The following is a 22,368-nucleotide window of genomic DNA, read 5'->3' on the forward strand; positions in this document are numbered from 1 at the left end:
GTTTGATTATAACATTCACTCCAATACTTCAACAGCTCAGCTTTCCAGCATATGGCATAATTGGAAGCAGCAGCCAGCAGGTATCACATGTGAATGGAAAATGTCTCACACTGAGTAACTACTGACTGTATCAAATATGTGGTCTTGTAGGTAGGTTGATGGGGGAAAATACTGCTAAGAAAAGTATATTGAAAATGAGAGGATAGGTGGAACACCTGTACAGGAAGACCTGCATATGAGAGAAGCAAATTACTGAGAAAGTTCACAAGTAGAAAATATCAAAAAAAGTCATTGAGATCAGCTCAAAAATAAAGAGATGAGACAACACAAAGGAAAAGTTTAAGAAATATAAACCCCAAACCTATGGACAGTTTGAGGAGAAACTTTCAAAAGGTGGAAGACATACACTGAGAAGAGCATTCTTAGGAGCAGGCAGGCTCAAGCTACAGAACAAAAAAAAAACTCAAAGAAAGCAACTCATGTCCAGGACTGCTTACCTCACTTGCAAAGGAGTTGACATTTGTTCCCAGTCTACTAGGAACATTTATTGCCAACATGGAGTAGACCAGGGATGGCATGTTTTATTCTGATCATGCTTTGTGCCAACACTGTTTTACTTTAGTAAAAATAGAATACAGGCACATCTATACCACTACCATCACAAAGTAATGGCCTGTGCTGAATTAATGTTTGATTTTGGTGATTCATATTACTCTGCCTTAGGGGGTGACTGAGTTATAGCCATTGTATGCAGCTGCAATCATTGGCAATCCAGCACCGTTTGCAGAACAGTAACACCGACATTGAAGATGTATGAAAACGCATTGGAATTACACCAGATGGTGATGCAAGCCTGGCAGGAACACTTAGGGGTACCTCTGCTAATATCATCAGTATTATATGTGAAAGCCCAAGGACTTTAATTCAACCACAGGACCAAATTGTATGGTTTTTCCAGACAGTAGGACAGACTCACTTGGCATCAGCTGAGAAGTGTTAAAGGACCTAGAGTAAGTACACACGTAAATCATATCCTTAAAGGCACCTCACTGCAAGACAGTGCAGCATGATTTCACACTGAAGTAGGTAAGGCAGTAGAAAATCCTGCTAATGATAAGGTGTTGTAGATTCACCTGTACATAGCCAGCAGAGATCAACCCCGAGGGAATTGTTCCAGGCTGACCTTGTCCAGCTACAGTAAGGTACAAAATACCTCTTTCTTGTCTCCACAAGGATTTTACATTTAGGCAGATATCTCACAACAGAAATCTTGATATAAAACATTTTTTTCATCAGTGAAGATAGAATCTTAAAAAAAGGAGAAAAGGCACATCACATTCAAAAAGTAATGAGTGTACAGCACAGTCCAAATGTAAATGAGGCTAGGTCTACCTCAGTCAACTGCATTGTGCAAAAAGAGACAAAACTGAAATTTCTCCCTTTCAATTTCAAAAGATTTCTAAGAGCAGCAAAATTTACAGAAGAAAATGCCAAACAAATTGGCTTCAAAGATAGATAGAGGCATATGACTTCTTTGTGTTTACAAGACTGTATCTTCTGTTGCAAGAGTTAATGCACTTTTTGGAAGTTACTATGGCATGGCTTATAAGCTTCAGCGAGATGTGGTGGCAGTTCAGATTTCATGACAGAATGCTAACTTATCTCTGATACTGAAAAAACTAATGAGGTGCTATATAGTTGCAGAGCAGTGTTACATGCAGAGATATGCAGGCTTTTTTTTGTTTTTCATTATCTGTGTAACTGTATAGACATAAAAGTAATGAAAACCCAAAACAGGCAGCAAAAGCTTAAGGCTTTAAAGCTGGGATAAAATTGTCTCAGTGTTTTCTAAAAGAAATATGATAAATTTAAGCAATCTCAGAAAAAGCCCTTGATATTCCCACTAGCGTTTTCTGCTGGGTCTAAGGTCTCATGGGTAGTGCTTAGGTGAAGATTACAATTAAGCTAACACAGGCAATTTATTCTCATGCTGGTTTTATTCAAGTCAAAGCAATGGCATAATGTTAAGCAGTCTTAAGGATTCTCTTTGTTATGTTTGTTGCCTATGGCTTTTAATTGAAGGTGCTATCACAGCATTCCTATCAGATGGCAAATGTCATGAGCAGTAGCAAGCAGGAGCACACAGTGCAGAGGGCTATCCTGACCCCCAACTATCTTTACTGAGGACAGCAGGATGTAAGATATAACACTTTTCAGTAGCTAGAGGCTTACTGAAATGAATTTCCACAATACTGAATACAAGTAAGGCTGCTATTTACCACTAGGACATGAAAATGTTAACTAATACCAAGAGTGAGACAGTGAATGCAGAGTGCTTTTTAATGTGGTAACCACTGATCCAAAGAATGAAAGTTCTAAAATTGGGAATTACTTCTTTGACATACTTTTGACACATAAATATCATAGCTGACAACGCGAAGTACTTTGTCTGGAGGTGATCTGCACCATCTATAAAGCTTCAGCAGGCACTGAATGGAACTGCTCTGCTGAAAAGTGCTCAGCTCACTGCTTTGAAGAAGTAGACTCAAGGATCACTGACAATCTGTATATCACAGCAGCACTGCCAGCTTCCTTACTAAAGAATAAGTTTTCCTACAAGTTCAGTCATCTTTAAACCATTTTGAAATGTAAAGATATATGAATGTTTTCATCTCTCTTCCCAATCTCCCTTTCAAATTGCTGAACTCAAGAAGCACTATCCAGTTACTCAGTTGCAATCTCTGCTCTTCTGCTTTGTGATTAACACTTTTTTGTTCTTGTTTTCTTTCAGAATCAATTTTCTATCATAAGCCTGTGAGATAGCATGCCTATTACAAATTGTGAATGCATTATGCCATATATAAAAGTATGAATGGCCTTATAAAAAGAAAAGAAAAAAAGAGGTGAGCAAATAAAAACACACATGAAATAGGTATTTCTCCTTTTTTTTAACTACAACACATATAGAATGGCTTGCCATATTATGCTGCTATCCAGATATGCTTCCAAATGTTTCAAAACCTTGAATCTTAAATACCATGGTTCATGAAAAGTCTTTGTGTGGACACAAGCAATGTGTGGTCATGAGTTGGGTGTACTAGAACAGATTGTGCATAAAATGTGCCACTTCTGCACTGTGATACTATGTATTTGAGGGGGAAACTCAGATTTCTAATATGTGCATAAATATGTTTTACAAAAAAAAACATTCTCAGAGAATAAAAGAATAGAAAGAGAAACATGAAAGGACAGAGACAGTATCTCATAAAAGAAAGAGATGTATTTAAGCATCAGCCAAATGATACTATTTTTCATATCATTTATAGTGGAAGCTTGAAGACTAAAATACTTCACAAGCCATTAGCTTCTTGGTACTCTGTGACAGATTAGAATATTTCTTAATCAGCTGCTAAAGCACAGAAGAGGGCCAAAGCCTAGATTCAGCAAAGCTGAGTGATACTGAAATCCAGGGATGCTCAGTGGGGATGCTTTCAATAGACACATCACAAAACCATAGAAGTGCATCAGTTTCTCAAACCTCTCAAAAGGCACCTATGCTTTTGTCCATTTCTTAGTCCATAATTGGGAAAATCACATTAAGAAACAAAAGTTCTGATTTGTGTTCAGGGAAGCAGATCAAAACCCCAAGAATTTTACAAGATTCAAATTATTTGCTGAAGGTTCTGGAGCCTGCTTTGCCCAGAGGCAGCTTGAAAGCCTACACAGCCCACCCAGAAGTGGTCCTGCCCTACAGGTTAAACACTTTGGGCTGCATGAGGTTTGTTGTAATGCATTAAAACCACAGCAAGAACAAAGAGTAACAAACCCAAATGTATTTAAGTCTTATTCATATTTTCATCTCATTCACACAGGATGGACATGCATAAAATGCATACAGATAGTCACCTACAGCTCCATTGTCCACCTAGACTGTACCAGTGCTCTCAAAAGAATGGGCATTAGAAGCCAAGACTAACAGGATTGGAGTGACCTCCCTTCATTATATCTATTTTTCTCATCTGTTACCCCACTATAGAAAAATACTGTCATTTTTAAGTTTAGAAAAGAAAAAAAGATGTTGTAAAATAAAAATAAAATGCCAGTCACAGCAGCAGATCACCTATCTTGTCTAATTTTGTACTTCTGTTGATTGACAAGCTGATGCACTTGTAGCATACAAAGGCAAAAAATCAGGTGTTCAATTCAAACTGAAATGCTTGACAGATGTAACAGCTTTCTGCAATGAAACAGATGAAATCTCAAATAGCCAAGTCCATCTCCTGTACAGCAGAGAGATTAAATTTCAACAGGAAACATTTACCATCCTTAGCAGATGCAGATTTAATTTGGGGGGGAGGATATTGTTTGTTTGGTTGGTTGTTTTTGGTTTGGTTGGGGGTTTTGCTGGTTTTGTTTGTTTCTTCTCTATCAGGCAGTAGTTAAAAATACAGGCTTTGCAAGTGGTACACAGCCTACCTCCTGCTGCTCTGGATGCTGCAGACTTCAACACCATCCATGTTTCAGAGTACTGTTGTCACAGACTGAAGGCAATTTCAAATTCTCTTAGTGGTAACCTAGCATGTCACTGACATTTTGGCCTGTATTTTTGCAATGGTGAAAGTCAGACAATCTGACAACTGACTGAAAATTCCTGCTGCTATAGACACATACCTTTTACCAGAGAGGTAAAAGAAACATTTTTACACTATAATGTGAATGGCCTGTACTAAAGTTCACAGAATAAGGTACCAAGGAATGTGCAGTGCTGAGGAAAGCCAGAAATACTCAGATCAGCAGCAAAACAAAATAACTGATGTTTCATTGCACTGTCTTACTAAAACAGATAGATGATGGCCAGATAAGGATTTAATAACGAGTCCATAAAACTCTTTCTGCTAATTTGGAAACCTTTGAATTTGAGTTGTATTCTAAAAATGACTTCTCAAGGGCAACTGTGCACACACATTTCTGTGCCCACATGCACTACTCAAATAATACCTTCACTTAAAGAAATACATAACCTTAAAACCCTTCTCTTGACCTTGGTGAGAAAAGGAAAGTGAAGAATATGGATCCCACCAAATTATACTCTTCACTGGACTTGGGATGCAACTCACCAAGCTGTGTTGCTCAGCTTTGTCACTCAGCTTAAAGCACCGTATTTTCTTCAGGGTGGGGTAAAAACCAACTGAAGTAGACTAGATTTGTTACAGAATTAGAGTCAAGCAAAATGAATCCCACCATAGTCTCCACAGAAGCAAAATGCACTGTGTGCTGAGCCACTACCAGCTACGTGTACGGGTGAAAACTGTACGAAGTGTACTTTCTGTGAACATCACTTACAGAAATAAGGTTAGATCCACCATCAGAAGCTGGGCACCTGATGCAATCGTGATATATTCATCACATGCTCTAAGAGGAGGGACTGGAATAACAACAATATTCTCAAAACCTAGATCATTGAATGGAAAGCTACTAAAAACAGGAGTTAAATATAATTCCCTTTCAGGCTGTGCAGCCTGCCAACACAGGAAGGAGGTGCTATCTTAAAATTCATTAGTCCTCATCTTTCTCTGAAGCTCCTGCATCCCTTCCTGTAAAATCAAGCTTTTGTGAAAACTTTCTCCAAAAAATTTTTGGTGAGACAAGATAGACCTCAGTGGTCAAAGCATTTCACCATGAAGTTCAGCAGAGCAGCTACACAGGCCATATGTAGAAACACATGCATCCTACAGAACCTTTGCATCAGAAAGACAATTGTTTCCATAACTTTGTGGGTTTTGAAGGAGAGAGATATTTTCATCTAGCAGGCTTAGCCATTTAAGAGATACTACTTCTGGCTACCAATCAACAAGGGGCAGGAAGAATAGCAAAATACCATTCATAATTGAAGCATGGTCTTCCTCTCGACTTTTTCAGTGCTTTAAAGGCTCTATGACCTTACAAGGCATAGGCTAAAATATTTCATTTGATAAAAAATATTGTACAGGAAGATATTTAACACTTTTTAATGATAAAGAAAACCAATAGGAGATTTTTCTTACTAGTAAGACATGAAAGCCTAGGAGGTGATAAGAACATCCTTCAGAACTACAAATGAAGCATCTGGCAATTTCACTGGAAGGAATGAGGGCAAATGAACTAATATCAGTTTCAGGCTACAAAGTATTTTATAAATCAATATCAGTAGTGATTCTCTTTCAGCTATCAGCCAGTGAGAATATCCGATTTCATTTTCTGAACTGGGAAGTGGTGCTTATTTTAAAACCGCTTTTCTGCAAACCAGGGGTGGGAAGCAAAGGAAGAAAGAAAAATCCTGCTGATCTTTCCCATTTTATCAGATTCAACTCAAAATAAAAAGATTTTTAATTCACTTCACTTCTGATTAATTTTACATATTTTTTTAGATTTTAGAAATATTATCTCAATATCATCCTATTGTTTTTATACAGAAGTTAACATTAGAAAGAGCTCCAGATGGAATAAGCCAGCAGCTTTATCCCAGCTTGGATTCAGCTTCAAATGATGAACTGTTACTCTAGAAAAAGGCTCTTTAGAGTCCTCTTGTAACAGGAAGCATGCATTTTTTGAACCAGCTTTCAAGAAATCATATTTGTGCACAAAAATTCAGAGTGATATTTTACAAAAGAAATGGCAAAACTCCAACATCAGTTCACAGGAAACTATACATTCTACACACCAAAAACTCCTGACAAATGAAGAATTACAAGATTTTCTCTCTGTGCAACAGAAGATGCAGGACAACCCATGTCAAGACTTTGAAACAAATTTCCCCCCTTGCCACCCTCCACTTCACTTGCTGTAAAAGAAAAAAGAAGCAAAAAAAAGGGTAACTTTTGAGATTGGTACAATTTTAACACCTCACTATGATCACAAATCTAATTTTTAACTACCTTTCTCTGTATTATTATATATAATTCACAGTATATGCAAAACCCAAAAATTAAATTGGGAATGAAGGCCAAATCATTCCAAGATTTGAATGCCCAGATACTTTTAGAAAGATCAACAAGAATTTTATACCAAAATTTCAGCGGCCTTTATGTTTTCCTGAAACCCAGTGGTCCCAGGAACAATATATACATGGGTTTGTATGGCTACAAAAATATTGCTGTTCAAAACAATTGACTTTTTTTTTTCAAATTTTCATAATTTCACAACCAGTGAAAAAGCAGCAATATCAGTTTAAGGTGTCTTCTGCCAGAAATAGCTATTTCTGCTTCAAGAGAGAGTTAAAATCTCACTAGAAAATATTCCATTGCAAGAAAATTATTGCAACTCCTTCAGGAGGAATTCTTTTTTTTTGCATGGTGTTTTAATTGTAAGGGAACAGTTAACATGCATTTTGTGTCTAGACCAGCACTTAAAATCTCAGTTAGGTTAGATGCTAAAGCCCCTTATGCAGCAAATGTCTTTCTAAAAGATAGAAATGAACAAAAGATGTTCTCTTCCCCCCACACTTCAGTAAAATATGATAGCATCCATTCATCTCTTATGTACAGTCTGGTAAAGCTTTCCACTCAAAGGAATGTTATCTCATGTAAACCAGAAATGAACTCATTAAGTGCCCACATCAGTGTACGGGGATAAATTATTTTACATACATTGTGCCAAGGGCTGGAAAGCCAAAGAAATAAAAGAAGGAAAAAATAATACAGGATTCTATGTATGTTCTTTTTCTTCAGTGAAGACATGGACATTACAGAATGTATGCAATATGGCCATACTTGGATAGCAACTGAGGAAACTTATGAGTATAGATTTTACAGACCACCATGATGCTCTGTGAAAGAAGTGATACCGGAATATCAGGTAGCACCTCTAATTCCTGTTAGGTCTTTCAGAACACTTTATGTCCATTTTGTCAGTTAAATCCTGTATGTTCAAGGCAACTAAATGGTAGAGTAAGAAGATACAGCATCTCCTGAACTAAATGAAACCTGAATCCAGCTATTCTTGAACAGAAATTGCCTAGATGAGGATCTATCCATAGGCATTATGTATCTGGCCCTTGGACAGTGTTTAAATAAGATAAACAATTATGCAAAAGTAAGAATCCTAGAATTTATGGAGCAAAATTACTCAGGACTTGAAACCTGCACTTCAGACAGGTAGACTGTTCCTGTAAAGAGCTGCTGAATGTAAATGGGTCACAGTTTTCATATCTTTAACATCTGCTGTTTAAACCCAAGAAAGCACATCAGGGGCAAGAAAATTAATTCCCCAATTGCTGTCAACTGCGTTAGGGAACAGCAATAAACAGCTTACTGTAAGCCTCTAGCTACAATAAAATTGCTGTCAATAAAGTGTGGCTGATATGGTTTTGCTGTGCTAGAAGAAAAGATTCTTTGGAACTGAAAATCTGAAATGGAAACTAAAAAGATTCTCCCTTGTTCCTATGTACAAAAGAACATTATCACAAAATTGCAATAGCATAAAACTCTCAAGATCCAGTTCTCACTCGCGTGTGTGGCACAAATTTCTTAGCATATGTGAAACTTTGGCTTTGGATATTCGAGACAGATGAGACTCCAGTGATTCTGATAAAAATCTCATGCACAGGAAACATTTAAAGAGAAATGAAGATTAATAAGCTTTTACTGTCTGATCTGTATACACAAAACGTTCCCTACTCTAGTTGAGCACATCTACCAGCACTATTGAAAATGGTATTATAGCTTAGGGTTATGTTCAGATATCCATTATAGCTCCCAGTTTTCACATGCTCATAACTTTCTGAAAAATTCTTCTTTTCAGCTGAAATTTTCTATGCTTGTTCTCAGCTCAAAGATGAATTTCTTTAGACAGTTCAGTGAAATCTGTTAGCCTACTTTTCAGTTATACAACAATAGAAAAAATACACTGTACATTATCACCATTTCTAATATTTTAGTATAGATGTACAAATATACAGAACTAGAAAACAATTGAATTTTACATGCAGACACTTTTCCAGATGACTAGTCCTCACCCAAGACTAATATCCATGCTAACACATAAACCAAACTAAGCATACAAAAGAATGTATGTGTTTTTTATTTTTACTAAATGATGAAACAAGGCCACTAAAAATAATACTGCACGCAGAATTGTGGAATGCTATGGTTACAGAATTTTAATATTTGCAGGTGACGTAAGCTCTGCACTGCTGTTCCAATGCAGATTTCCATCAACTTATGCACCTTGAAATTGCCACTCTCAGTGTATCAAATTAAGAGACATTAATATCCTCAGCTTTTCTTTTCTCCTACATAAACTCCAAACTTACAAATTTAAACACTCCAGAGTAAGATAACATCAATTAGATTTGCCACATAAAGCTTAAGTTATGTGCATTGATCAGCAGGAGCCTGGCTACTTGTTTCTTGATCAGGCAAGAAGTCCATTGGCTAAAAAAGGAATAAAGCAATCTCTACAGAGCTTATGCTATTGAGTATAAGATTAAAAATATACTTTAGTATGGAATGTAGTTAATGTGTCATTCGAGCCCCAAATCCGTAATTTCTGCCACTAGAGCACAGAAATTCAAGTACAGTGTTAACATATATTCAACTTTCCTGAATCTTCTAGAATTGTGCACATTTCCAAAATTTCTGAACTATCACCTTGATTCAGAAAAGTGCTTATAGTGTGCTTAGGACTTTTTCTTGAAGACCACATCTCAAGTCACTTGGACTTAAGGGTCTGCTTCAGCTGTACCACGTTAAATGAAAGTCAAGCACATGCCTATATGCATTTTGATTAGGAATGAAGACTGAAGGTTTTGCCCATATCCTATACTGATACATATTTTTAAACCTGTGTTATTTGTCACTGCTGTGCTTTAAATCTGATTAAATGAAGTTGTTATAATTTAAAATTGAGATAACCACAGTAAATTTGCCTTAATTTCTTTTATTATTTAATCTATTGTTAATCTAATGACATTGAGTATGAGTTTTTGTCTGTTTATTTGCTTTTCAAAAGAGGTCTTTCACAAAGAATACAACATGTCGTCTTCTGCTGCATTTCTATGTAGCTGTTTGGTGTAATGACTTACTAATTTGAAGCGCATTTTAAAGTTCAATCAAATACTGAAAAGAACACTGATTGAGAAACCTGCATAGATTTCAGTACTCTTTATGAGTCATAACACTGATTTTGGAAGCTTAGCTATATAAGCTGGTGGTGTGCAACATCCTTTCCATACTCCTAATTATGTGAATTAGCATTTAGAACAATCCCAAGTTCAAGTATTCAAAAATGCTCTTTTCAGAGCATCCACCAGGTTTACTGCAAGATAGGCACTTGAAGGAAGCTTTGGTTTTCATACTGGGTACTTGTGAAACATCAGACTGTACAATTCAAAGTCACACGTAAAAACTCAACCACAGAATATCCACTAAAATTATTGATGATTGCAGAGAAACTGCCCACCAAAAAAACAAAGAACCTCAAAACCCCACAAAACCCTCCAAAAACCTAAGAATTTTTTAATTGAACAATATATTTTAAATTCTAAATGCTTTTTGATTTAAGACCCAGTTCTAACAGATTTCTAGGGCCACATGCCAATCAAAAGCATCGGGATTTTGCTTGAATGAAGTCCAAGGGCTGACTTAGGTCTCAGCTCTTTGCTAATTATTAATGTATGTGCAAGACACACTGTGTGTGTGCTTACCTTGAACTAAAAGAAATTGTAAGTAAAGGTGGAGGATGCTAGTATTTCTTAGACATATATTTATCCTATATTTCATCTTTCTCTATCTCAACATCATCCACAACAATTCCCATGTTTTTTACAAAACCCACCAAGTTACTGAATATACATAAGTAACCTAACTCAACATTAGACACAGAGAAATTAGGTATGCTAAACCAGAAGAAAACACTATAATGGCACAGAGCTAAGTATCTCTTCCTAAAGGAATTTGTAAGAATTGTTTTCAGTGGCTGTGGCATTAGCACACACTACTGTTCAGTAAGATCTTTAAATCTGAATACTTTGCTTAAAGGCCATACTCTATCACAAATGTTTTAAAAAGACCTATGATGGTGTATTTCACTCCTGTGCAAATGAATATTAGCTAAAATGCATTGTAATTTTAGGAATTACAGACAGAAGAATAGGAAGATTGTTGATGATTACTACCATTGATGGTTATACTACTCCAGCCAAAATCGACAAGGAAGCCTAAAAAGATTACAGCCTGTAACACTCATCATTGGGAGAAAAAAACCAAAAAGACACTGTATCCTTCCCCACAGAATAAAAATATACAAACTCAGATTAGGTAACTGTCTACCTAAGAAAGAGCTGTCTTTTCATTTACATAATGAAATATACATAATAATACAGCTTTTTCAGGAAGCAATCCCAATCATGAGTATCTACTGACTTCAAAAAGGATACACTAAGACCTCAGTGAAATTTGAATCAGGTCCATATATAGTTATAATTACAGATAATATTAAATGGACACCAGGGTATTTAATGTAATGAACACAGGTAACTCTGGAAATACTGCCAGTTGTTTTTGCATGGGTGTTCATTCCCCTCATGTTCAATTTCGCAATGCAGAGCTTACACATTCTGTCAGGTAAAAAATTCTGTGTGTCCCAACTGCCTCTAGATACTATGGGGAGTTAAGTCTGAGTTTTCTGAGTTTGGAAAGCTAATTTACACCAAGATTAAAATAATCTCAGAACAGAAAAGTAATGTATGGTTTGGAGGGATAACATTTTGCAACTAAAACTGAGGAGAAAACTTCAGACAAGTAAGCACATACTTTGCAGAGCTCTTTTATATTTTTTGAGGGTTTCTTTAATAGTTTTTTTTTTTTTTTTTCACTCACACTGGCAATGTGTTATAGTGCTGTGAGATGGCTTAGGGAGTAGACCCTTCTTTAAAGTCCCTTAGAGAGATTAGGGGTTTGTGAGATTCTTCTATGGTGTTTTCAGTGTCTCGTAAAGGAGTTGGGTCAGAGCAGTTACTTTAGCAGAACTGCCTCCAAAGTGCTCGTTTCATTCTTAGCACCTTGTCAGTGTGACACCTCACAGACACGCAAAGTCAAGACACACTTCTGGGGACGGCACATTCATCTCAGCTGAGGCTAACGCAACAACAACAGGATGACTTTGCCCTAAGCTTGGCTACCACCAAAACCGTTTTGCAAGGACAAGCCTAAATGTGCGCCTCTCTTGGCTCCCTAGGATCCACATCCCTGACAAACTCCGACAAACCACCATCGCTGGTGGGGGGGGCCGCAAGGAGCACGGACGCGACTCCCAGCGCCGGCCGAGCCCCCGCGGGGCGGAGCGCGGAGGGGGCGGGCGGGCCCAGGCGCGCTCCCGGGCGGCCGCAGGAACGCGCGCCCGGCACCCGCGCGCTCGCGGCCCCCGCAGCCTCCGCAGGGCTGGCGCGGGGCCAGCGCGCGCCGCGCGGTGCCTTGGCGCCACCTACGGGCCGCGCGCGCGCGCGCTCCCGCGGCGCCCGCAAGACGAGCGCCCGTAAAATAAATTAAGACAGCACCGCATTTAAATCTTTATTAGCGAGGAGTTATTAGACCTAAGGAGAAAAAAAAAAAAAAAAAAATAAAAAAAAAAAAACAAACCCCAACCTAATGCTGGATTTGGTTGAAATATGAGTCTCTCAGCTTCCTAATCCCTCTTCATATGGAGTGTTCCACAGTTTAAAATATCTCAGATCACTTATGCATTACTAAGATGAGAAAATATTTACAATGGGCTGACTTTTTTTCTTTTTCCTGCATAATTCAGATGTATTCAGAGAACGCTTTCCTTTCAAAAGTATGCTTTGGCAATTTTTTTTTAAATATGCAGCAAACTGTCTGTGCGATACCAACTTTCATCTATTACAACAAAATCATGTTGAACTCAAACAAGAGGAAGACTTACGTATGGCTTAGTTATATCCTACCAATAAACCACCTGCTTCACTGATGAAGTAGCTTGGAAATCTGGCTTTGTTAGGGGAAAAAAAATTAACCCTTTTAGTAACACTAACTTAGCAAGGTTCCAAATCAGCTCAAACAGCAAGAGAAATTCAAGCCAACTCACTTTGAAATTTGAAACAATGTACATATCCCTTTAACCTTGAAACAGTCAAATTTCTGACTGAAATTTAGCACATACGGAAACAGTTCTTCAATAAGTTTTACAATTGGACAGTTAAATACTGGGGAGAAAAAAAAAAAGGGTTTTTTTTCAGTTTTGCTTATGCACATGCATGTGCACATGCATAGGCCTCTAACAATCAAAATTCTTCAAAACCCAAAGTATCAGAGGCATTTTGCAAACACATGGTTAAGCCCCAGGTAAATGATAAAGAGGTCAAGGTTTTTGTTTGTTTGTTCTTGTTTTTGGTGTTTGGTTTAGGTTTTTTTGTTCCCCCCATAATGTTAACTAAATTAAATTAGCATGAAACAAACAACAACAAAAAAAACCCCACAACACAGTGGCACTTTTAATACTGGTTGATCGGGCACTTGTATGCAGTACTTATAGACCAGTAAAAGTGCTCGTTTACCTGTCTGGTGTGTAAGGGGCCCTTTGTCTTGAAGCCTCCTTGGGAGCTGCACTCTGAGGCACTGAAGTGATCTGAACTAGTGGAAGAGCGTTTGGAAAGGGTGTCACAACCACCAACAAAGGTGTTGTCCAACGGGAGTTCCTGAATCACATGGTGCTTTTTCACTGAAACTGGAGTGTCAGGTTTGAGATGAAAAGCAGACTGCGGAGAGGCAGATTTGTAATGCTTGGCAAGATCAGGACTGTTAGGCTTAAAGGTTGATGGTGGTGCTGTGCCCCAATCAAATCTTCCTATACTTTGCTCCTCCAGCTCTGCTGGAAGGCTTATTGTTCCGTTGATAGGTTCATGAACTGCATCATCAGGTTTGGACTCCTCAATGGTCACAAAGTTCAAAAGAGAGCTCTTTGGAGATTTCCTTTTCTTCCTTTTCTTTTTCTTGTTTTGCTTGTTTTCCTGATTGGGAGACATCCACTCAGCACCTTGCTTGCTCCTCTGGGCAGCTTTGAATCTGGATGCATGTCGACAGCGAACAAGAACCGTGACAAATATCACCACTATGACAACCATGGCACCTGCCACAATAGCGATCATGATTGTGAGATAGTCCTCATTTTGGTAGGGTTGGCTACTGTCCCCTATGTTCCGATCCAAAGGTGTTTCCATAGTCCGGCGTATCAAGTCATAAATATAAGAGGCATTTCCAGCAGTATCATTTACATACAAAAATACAAGCACAAGAGTATGCAGGGATTTGGGATATCCCAAATCACTTATGTTGACAACTAAGCGATGCAGGCCCACATCATTAGGAGTTGGTTTTTCTTCCAGAGTGATATTACCTGTCACTGGATCAATCCGGAACAAACCCTTGTTATTGCCGCTTACAATCGTGTACTTCAGCTCAGCGTTCATGCCAGTGTCTATATCCACAGCAAAGACTTCGGCAACCACCGATCCTGGAATTGCTGAGAGTGGCACTAGCTTAAAAGAAGTATTAGAAGGTGGGTAGATGACAACAGGACTGTTATCATTAACATCCATCACGTTTATTGTTACTTTTGCCGTAGAAGAGCGAGGAGGTTGCCCTCCATCCACTGCCTTGACATCAAAGGTGTAAGAGCTCTGCTGTTCCCGATCAAAAGAAACGTTGGACTTTATAACTCCAGAGTATGGATCCAGCACAAAGTTTTCATTGTCATTCAGGATGGAAAGGGTCACTGCTTTATTTTCCCCAGCATCTGCATCAGTCACTGTGATCACCCCCACCGTGCTATACTTTGGTAAGTTCTCTGATACAAAAAACTGGAAATGGTTATGAGTAAATTTGGGACTGTTGTCATTTTCGTCCAACACAGTAACAATTACAGCCGCTTGACTCTGCAAAGGAGGGGTGCCGTTATCTCGGGCTGTAACAGTGAAGATGAAACGTTCCTGCTCTTCTCTGTCAAAAACTCTGGAGGCTGTCAGAACTCCTGTCTTTCGATCCAGATCGAAAAAGGAGGCATTAGGACCAAGCTGATAAACAATGTCTGCATTTTTCCCACTGTCTTCATCTGTGGCACTAATAGTTGTTAAGTATAGACCACGCCGGTTGTTTTCAGAAACTGACAGCTCAATTACAGGCTGGCTGAAAATCGGAGGGTTGTCATTTTCATCCTCCAGCTTAACTCTTACCAGGGCAGTCTGGTTCAAACTGGGCTTGCCAGAATCGGAAGCCACAATTTTAAAGCTGAATTCTTTGGTGCCCTCATAGTCCAACAAGGAAGAGGTCTCTAACAAATACTGGTTGTCGTAAACTGCTTTCAAGTGGAAGGGGACCTCTCTCTCAATGAAACAGATCACTTTGCCATTCACATCAGTGTCCTTATCTGAAACCGTAATTAGGGCAATCTTTGTATTGATGGGATCTTTCTCAGATAAGTACACTGTGCCATTGATGGGACTTATTATGTACCTGAGGTCTATGTTAGGAGGGTTATCATTTACATCAGTGACATTGATGGTGACAGTTGCCCGGGCTGGTGTAGAGCTACCATCACTAGCCAGCACTGTCACTTTGTGAATAGCAGTCTCTTCTCGATCTAAGGACCTCTGAACTGTAATCAGCCCTGTGGTGTTGTTTAAAGCAAAAAATCTTTTGGTTGCAGGGGCAACTTGGGCACCAAAAATATATCTGATTTCTGCATTGCTTCCTATATCAGCATCTGTAGCGTGAAGCTGAATTACAGAGGTGCCTACAGGGGCATTCTCTGGTATATGGACCTCTACTTGACTCTCTTTAAAGACTGGCCTGTTATCATTGACATCACTTACTGTGACTTGCAGGATAGCTGTGCTGGATTTCTGGGGGGTACCTCCATCCTCCACTTTGATTTTCATCACATAGGTGTCCTTTTGCTCTCTGTCCAAGTTCTGCTGCACAATCAGCTGAGGCCATTTCTCCCCTTCTGGAGTTTCTACAATATCCAGTCCAAAGACACTCTGCCCATTTAACAACTCATAGTGCTGCACACCATTGAAACCTGTGTCAGGATCTGTTGCTGATGGGATTGGAAAGCGACTGTTGATGAGAGTGTTTTCTGGGATGGAGATATTGATCACAGGGGATGGAAACATAGGCGCATTGTCATTAGTATCCTTTACAATGATTTTTATTTTGATCAGCCTAAAAAAGTCATTGGGGAGAATCACCACTTCAAGTTCAAAGAAACACTCGTTTTCTTCTGCATAGGAAGCTCCAGCACATAGTTTTTCTCTGTCTATTCTGTTAGATGTTGTAAAGATTTCCCCCGTGTTACTGGACACTTTGACCAGAGGTGCATCCCCTGCTTTAGACACCAGTCTGTAGACAAGGCTGGCACTGGTCCCTGTGGCAGCATTGATATGAGAAATGTTCAGGTCCTTTGGTATGTTCCCTATGGGCACGTTTTCAGGCAGCTCCTCTCTAATAGTGTAAATAAGTTCTTGAGCTATAGCAGAATCCAGCCTTAAACAGGCAATCAAAGCGGCCAACAGGTAAAAATCCCTCAGGTCCATGATAATGTTTTTATTCTCTTTCCACGGGTTTTAGGACTTAAAGGTTTCCAGAGAGGAATGATGCGCGATTTGCAAGAGGAGGCATGCATGGACTGCAGGATGCATTACATCTCATTTCTTATTTGGAGACATCACTGTCAACACAACCACACAGAACAGCATTATTGTTTTTTTAGGCATGATAAATCCACAATCTCCAACTACTAGTTTTTGCAATGCATGCTTCCAGCAGTACATTTTCCTACTGCTCCCTTTTACAAGCAAGCTTTCCGGACAAATGCACCAATATCCCATCGGCTGCATTTGCTCAGAGCACGAATGAAAATAACTACTTGCAGGATTAAGGGTACTGTTTTGACTGCCTACTTTCTGAATAATTTCTTGGTACACCGTGTAATCCCCAAAGTGCATTCCCCCTCTACCCTCCTCCACCCAGTCATCTGGTACAAGTAAAAAACCTTCCCAGACTACTTCTAGATTCTAACTGCTATGCCAGCTGCCAAATGTAATTTGCTGTTTGCTTCCATATGTATTTTTTAGCTCTTGCTAACCAGATTTTTCTCTGCTCGCTGTTCCTTGCATGCCCCTCTATAGCTATCGTACTGGGAAATAACCACCCGGACATGCTGCTGCTGCAGCAGTCGTCACTGGCTACTTCACATCCCTGTTAACTGATAAGACAATAACAGGACTTACAGTTTCTTACACTCTCAGCTCAATGTTTCTTCTCCAGATGTTGGACACTTCTCCTTCTGTTTAATAACCTAAAACTTTATTTTTTTTTTTAAACACAGTCTAAATCAGGAGGCTGGAAATTCCAAATGTAACTTAGAAGCAGGAAGCATGTTTACAGATAGGGGAATATACATTTTCTGATGACATGAGGAGGAAAAAAGGTGCAGCCTTTCCCCATTGACACTGGTCTGCCTTCAGGATGCTATTAGCAGCTGCCACATATAAATACTGCAGACTAATAATGCAGGTGGAAGGAAAAAAAAAAAAAAAAAAAAAAAAGGAAAGCGACTGACAGACTTCTGTTTGCATGCACTGCTAACCGCGCATTATCGGGGTACAAGGCTGCCAGCACCTACAGCCTGACGGAACTAGGCAGCCCTCAGCACTAATCTTATCTGCATTAAGCTGCACGGTAACTGATGCCTGAGATTACTTCCAGCAGAGTAATGCAGGTAGGGATGCAGAGACAGCGAGTAGGTGAGCCCTTCCCACCAACACCAACAGAATCCCAAACACTGATTCTTTCCCTAGATAAATATACTGTGTGTTGGCTTTTTTTTTTTTTTTCTTCAAAGGAAATGCCTCCCGGCTTAAGGGTAACTTTGCACTTACGTTAGTTGTCTACCTTTGACGATCTGCTGCAGCTAAGCAATGATCTGTTCCAGCAGATACAGCACAATGCATCTGGTAAACCACCAGTTTTGGAGAAATCAGCAGCAGCCAAACGCTTCCTCCTCGAGATATGTGTTGCTTCGGGGTGGCAAATTAGCAACTCCAGGGAACAAATTCACAGTTCCGTCGTTAGTCATCCTCTCCACGTTTCATTCCTGTGAAGCGGCGATCCTTTGGGTGCCTAACGTGCACGCAACAACCCAAACAAACAGCAAGAGAAAAATCCGGTGCACTTCTTAGAGCGGGGGTATTTTCCACTCTGCACGGCACAGCATCCCCGTCCCTCTCTCGGCAGAGCAGAGGCAGCTACATGAAGTCTGCAACTTCTGACTGGAAATGGCAAGAGTTGGTCTGGCGGCGCTTCTCCCTCTTTAGCTCTGGGGTGACAGTTGCCCAAAAAAAAAAAAAAAAAAAAAAAAAAAAAAAAAAAAAAAAAAAAATCAAAAAAAGAAATCCTAATAGGTTATTGCTTTAGTGACGGGAGGAAGCGGCGGCGCTTTCCCTCCTTCCTCCCTCCCTCCCTCCTTCCCTCCCTCCCTCCCAGCCTCTCTCCCTCACATACGCTCTCTCCTTCTCCCTCTCTCTCCCTGAACTGAAATTCTTGATATAACTCTCAATAAGCCCAGAGGGAGGGTGGGAGCGGAGCGAGGCCACCCCTCCCGCCGCACCGCATTGGCCCGCGCCGGCGGGGGCGGTGGATGGCGGAGCGCGGCCGCGGCATTGGCCGCCGGGCACGTCGCTCCCCGGCCCGGCCGGGCGGGAGGGGGTTGCGCGCCTCGCGGAGGGGACCGGCGGGGGCGAGGGGACGCGGGGACGCGGCGGGAGCGGGGCGTTCCGCGGCAGGAGTGCGGCGGACACGCGCGGGCGGAGGGCGGGCGAGCGCTCCGCGGTCGGGGGCGCAGCTCTCCGCGGGGCGCGGAGGGGGCGGAAAGCAGCGTGGGGTTTGCGCGCGGCTGCGGGGTAATTTGGAAATAAGGGCTGGGTGTGCGTTCGGGTTGGTGGTGCGGTTTGATGTTTGGGGGGGGGGGGATGCCTCAGTGCGGGCTCGGTGTCGCTTGCGCGGGGCAGCGCGACCGCCCGTGGTGCGAGCCCGGGCCCGGCGCGGAGCGCAGCGGTGCCCGCGGTGCCGCCGCCCGGCGTCGCGCAGGTTCGGAGGCAATCGCCTGCCCCGGCCCGGCTTCGCCCGGTTCGGCCTTATATTTAATACATGCCCTTTCATCTATAATTCAGGCTGCTCTGACTCCAGCCCTGTCTCGGCTCCCATTTACGCCTGCACACCTTTCTCCTTCCCTTCCCCGAAGGGTCAGCCGAGACACTCGCCAAGGGAGGGAGAGAGCTACTCTGCTGGTTTGGGTTTTGTCTGCTTAAACATTGAACTGGAAAAGATTCCTCCTCTCTGTGGTTTGATAAATAATAAAAGTGATCGTTTCTCCTTCCCCATAAATGACACAGGTAAATTATCCAGCTAGCCACAAAGAAGCATCACATGCCTGGAAGACACTGTAATAAAAAGCCAATGTATTATGATATGAGTGACCTCAAAAGTGTGACAAGAAGATGATTATAGTGCATTATCTATAGTGCATTATATGTAGTGCCTTTTTCAACGTTTTCTGAAGCATGAATGAACCTTTATTTGACTGTGCTTTTATTGCTAGCTTTTCTCAGCTTGAACTTACAAGCTGTATGCTAGAACCTATCCAATTTGGTATGCCCAGGTATGTGGCCCCACGGGCTGCTGCTTCTGGTTAAGCCTTTCAAATATATATGCATAGGGAAAAAACAAAGATAACATCAGCATTTGACTTTTTGTGGTATTATCTCATTTGCACATTTTCAGTGGATAGCATTGGTGAGCTAAAGATTGGAGTTTTACCTTGAAGATTTTACATTTTCAGATGCAGGCTGTTAGGCTCCCATTTGGGTCTGCACATAGGATGCACTATTAACAAATGGTGGGAGCTGCTTGTACCTCTCAGAGGTCAGTAATTTGCATGGTTTGGAATTGTGTGCTACATACTGATAAATATACATATCTTTGCAAGTCATATGGATGCAGGCACTGTATGTGAGCATTGCACATCCTGTAATCCCATGATGCGTAAAGATTAAACACTCTCAGTTTTGCTGTGCTTTGTAGTTGTGTCCAAAATACTCTTGTTACAGTTACACACAGAAAAAAAATTGATCCCGGTTTTGATGACATCGAGTAACGATAGAAAACGGAACTGGATCTAATAATAGTTTAAGAAAAATGTTCATTATGTAATACAAGAAGGATGGCTGGAGCCCCAGCCTTGAAAGTCAAGCAAGTGACATGAAGGAGTAACCTTACTGCCAAACCACTTAGAAAAAGAATTCTGTGAATGAATTAAGTATGCAGTTCTTTTGTCTTTTAAAATACAAAGAAGAACAGCCATTAATAAAGGAGATAATTAGAACTGCAAGCATTCTGTGTAATGCAGTCTGCTTCTGAAATACGGCATGTTTATGTATGCATTAATAATACACACATTTTTCCTGACACTAGTCATATCACAGCAGTATGGCATCACAGACGTTTTATAGCCTCATTCTAGTAACATCACAGGCATATAACATTCTTATTCTAATCACACCATAGTCATTTCAATGTCACATTGTAGTCACATCACATAGCCTGGTAATAATTATTTAACTTTATTCTAAGCTGAATAGTTTTCTGTTTGCTCAGGGATGACTTAAACTTGTAGTCAGAACCAATTAGCACATGCTCATAAATGAGCTCTTCTCATGTACACAGGGTTAGACTTGTGAAAAGTTAGGAAGAGAAAAAAAAAATCTCAGTGAACTAGTGTCTGTTGGACTTAAACCCAATGCAATCACAAGTCACAATAATAGCACATTTTTGCTGTTTTCAGAAGTAATTTTAGAAAGCCAACAATGTTTACGTGTAGATCTGTCATGTTAATGTTTATGTGCTTGCTTTAAAACGCTGTAGTACTTTAACTAATCATACATTATTAACCTGATGGAAGAGGCGCATCTTTAAACTGTTGTATTTGCACACCGGATTGTAAAACTGAGGCCCAGACTACCAAAGGGGTTAGAACTGTCACAACTGCTTCTAATAATGGTAGAAAAAGAACGGAAGGGGCTGAATTCCTGAGCAGGAGTTGGAATCACCCAGTGCAGCATTAATGCCACCCCTGCATTGTAAGGAACTGCTCTGAGCCGTGTCCTATGCTCACTTGACTAGCCTCTTGTTTACCTTCTGGTAGACGTTTATTCCATAGCTCTTATATTTGAGAAAACTGCAGTATTTGATGTCACATTCCTCTCAAATGCAGCTGTGGTGCCATTATTTGTACTGTTTCTTAATAGTTGCCTTTCTTTGCCCTTATGGATTAGCCTTTTGTCTATGTGTAAGAACACTGGATTCGTAATCACATCACACCTTATTAAAATGACTTCTGTATTATAACTTGCTAACTATTCATCCACATCATTGCTTGTTATCTTCGCCTCCATATTATTATGTATCAAATTCTTTTCCATATCATATTTGACTCAAATTCAAGCATGCTAGAAACTGACTCCAATTATTCTGTACTAGCTATAGTCAAATTGCACTAAATGGAATTGCTTACATTGTATCACAGTGGCTACAGGCTCACACAATGCATTATACATGAAACTGATTCACATTATGCTTAGCTAACTAAAGACTTTAATCTTGAAGTGTTGAGCATAAAATGCTATCATTCTTCTCTGAACTGGCTCTGGTCACTTGATCATTTTGTACCTGGGATTGCCTCTTGCAGGCTGTTATTATTAAAGCAAAATGGCTTTTCCTCTCCTGCAGTTCTACCACTTTCTGTGGAGAGCTGATTCATATGCTAATGAATGAGCTTCCTTATTTCATGGCAGAGCACTGCAACACTGGAACCTGACCTATGGTGCACCTTTAGGATGTCCCCCTCAGTGCAGTGTAGTGAAAAAATGCATTATTAAAATCTGCTTGTGTGTTCAGATAGCAGGTTATGTGCTAACTATTGAGCAATCCTTAATATTATCCCCAGAGTTCTTGTTTCTGCATGTTGCTGAAGTCATTAGGACACCCACCCTTGGTCCCATCTGCAATCGGAAGTATTCAAGGCCATATTGCCAGTTCTGCTGAGGACTCTCAGGGTGTTTCTGATGTGGTTGTCCCTGGAAGGAGAAGAGATAGAGTTCAGTGTGGCAGGTAAAGAAGTGAAGACTCTCCCTGTTACAGATAGTTTTTAATCCATGAAGGAGTCCACCTCCACAGGGCAGACATTCTCTCTGTATCCTTGATTTCAGCTTCTGCCGAGTTCAGTCTTCTTACAAGTAACTTCTTACAAGAAGCACTGGGC

The 22,368-nt window shown here is 40.3% G+C and overlaps 1 protein-coding gene across 6 annotated transcripts in view; it reads right to left on the reverse strand.

Moving 5' to 3' along the window:
- The window catches only part of PCDH9 (protocadherin 9), a 668,321-nt gene extending 649,735 nt beyond the window's left edge, over window positions 1–18,586 (reverse strand). For all 6 annotated transcript variants that reach the window (XM_050976048.1, XM_018908710.3, XM_050976040.1 and 3 more), the window contains exons 1-3: window positions 18,555–18,586; window positions 17,933–18,369; window positions 13,550–16,719 (exon numbers count right to left, since the gene is read on the reverse strand). In XM_050976048.1, coding sequence (XP_050832005.1) covers window positions 13,550–16,585 — 3,036 coding nt within the window. In that variant the 5' untranslated portion in view covers window positions 16,586–16,719; window positions 17,933–18,369; window positions 18,555–18,586. The remainder of the gene's footprint in view (window positions 1–13,549; window positions 16,720–17,932; window positions 18,370–18,554) is intronic.
- Between the last annotated feature and the right edge of the window lie 3,782 nt (window positions 18,587–22,368).

Source organism: Serinus canaria, chromosome 1 (assembly GCF_022539315.1).
Source record: "Serinus canaria isolate serCan28SL12 chromosome 1, serCan2020, whole genome shotgun sequence".
Taxonomy (NCBI): domain Eukaryota; kingdom Metazoa; phylum Chordata; class Aves; order Passeriformes; family Fringillidae; genus Serinus; species Serinus canaria.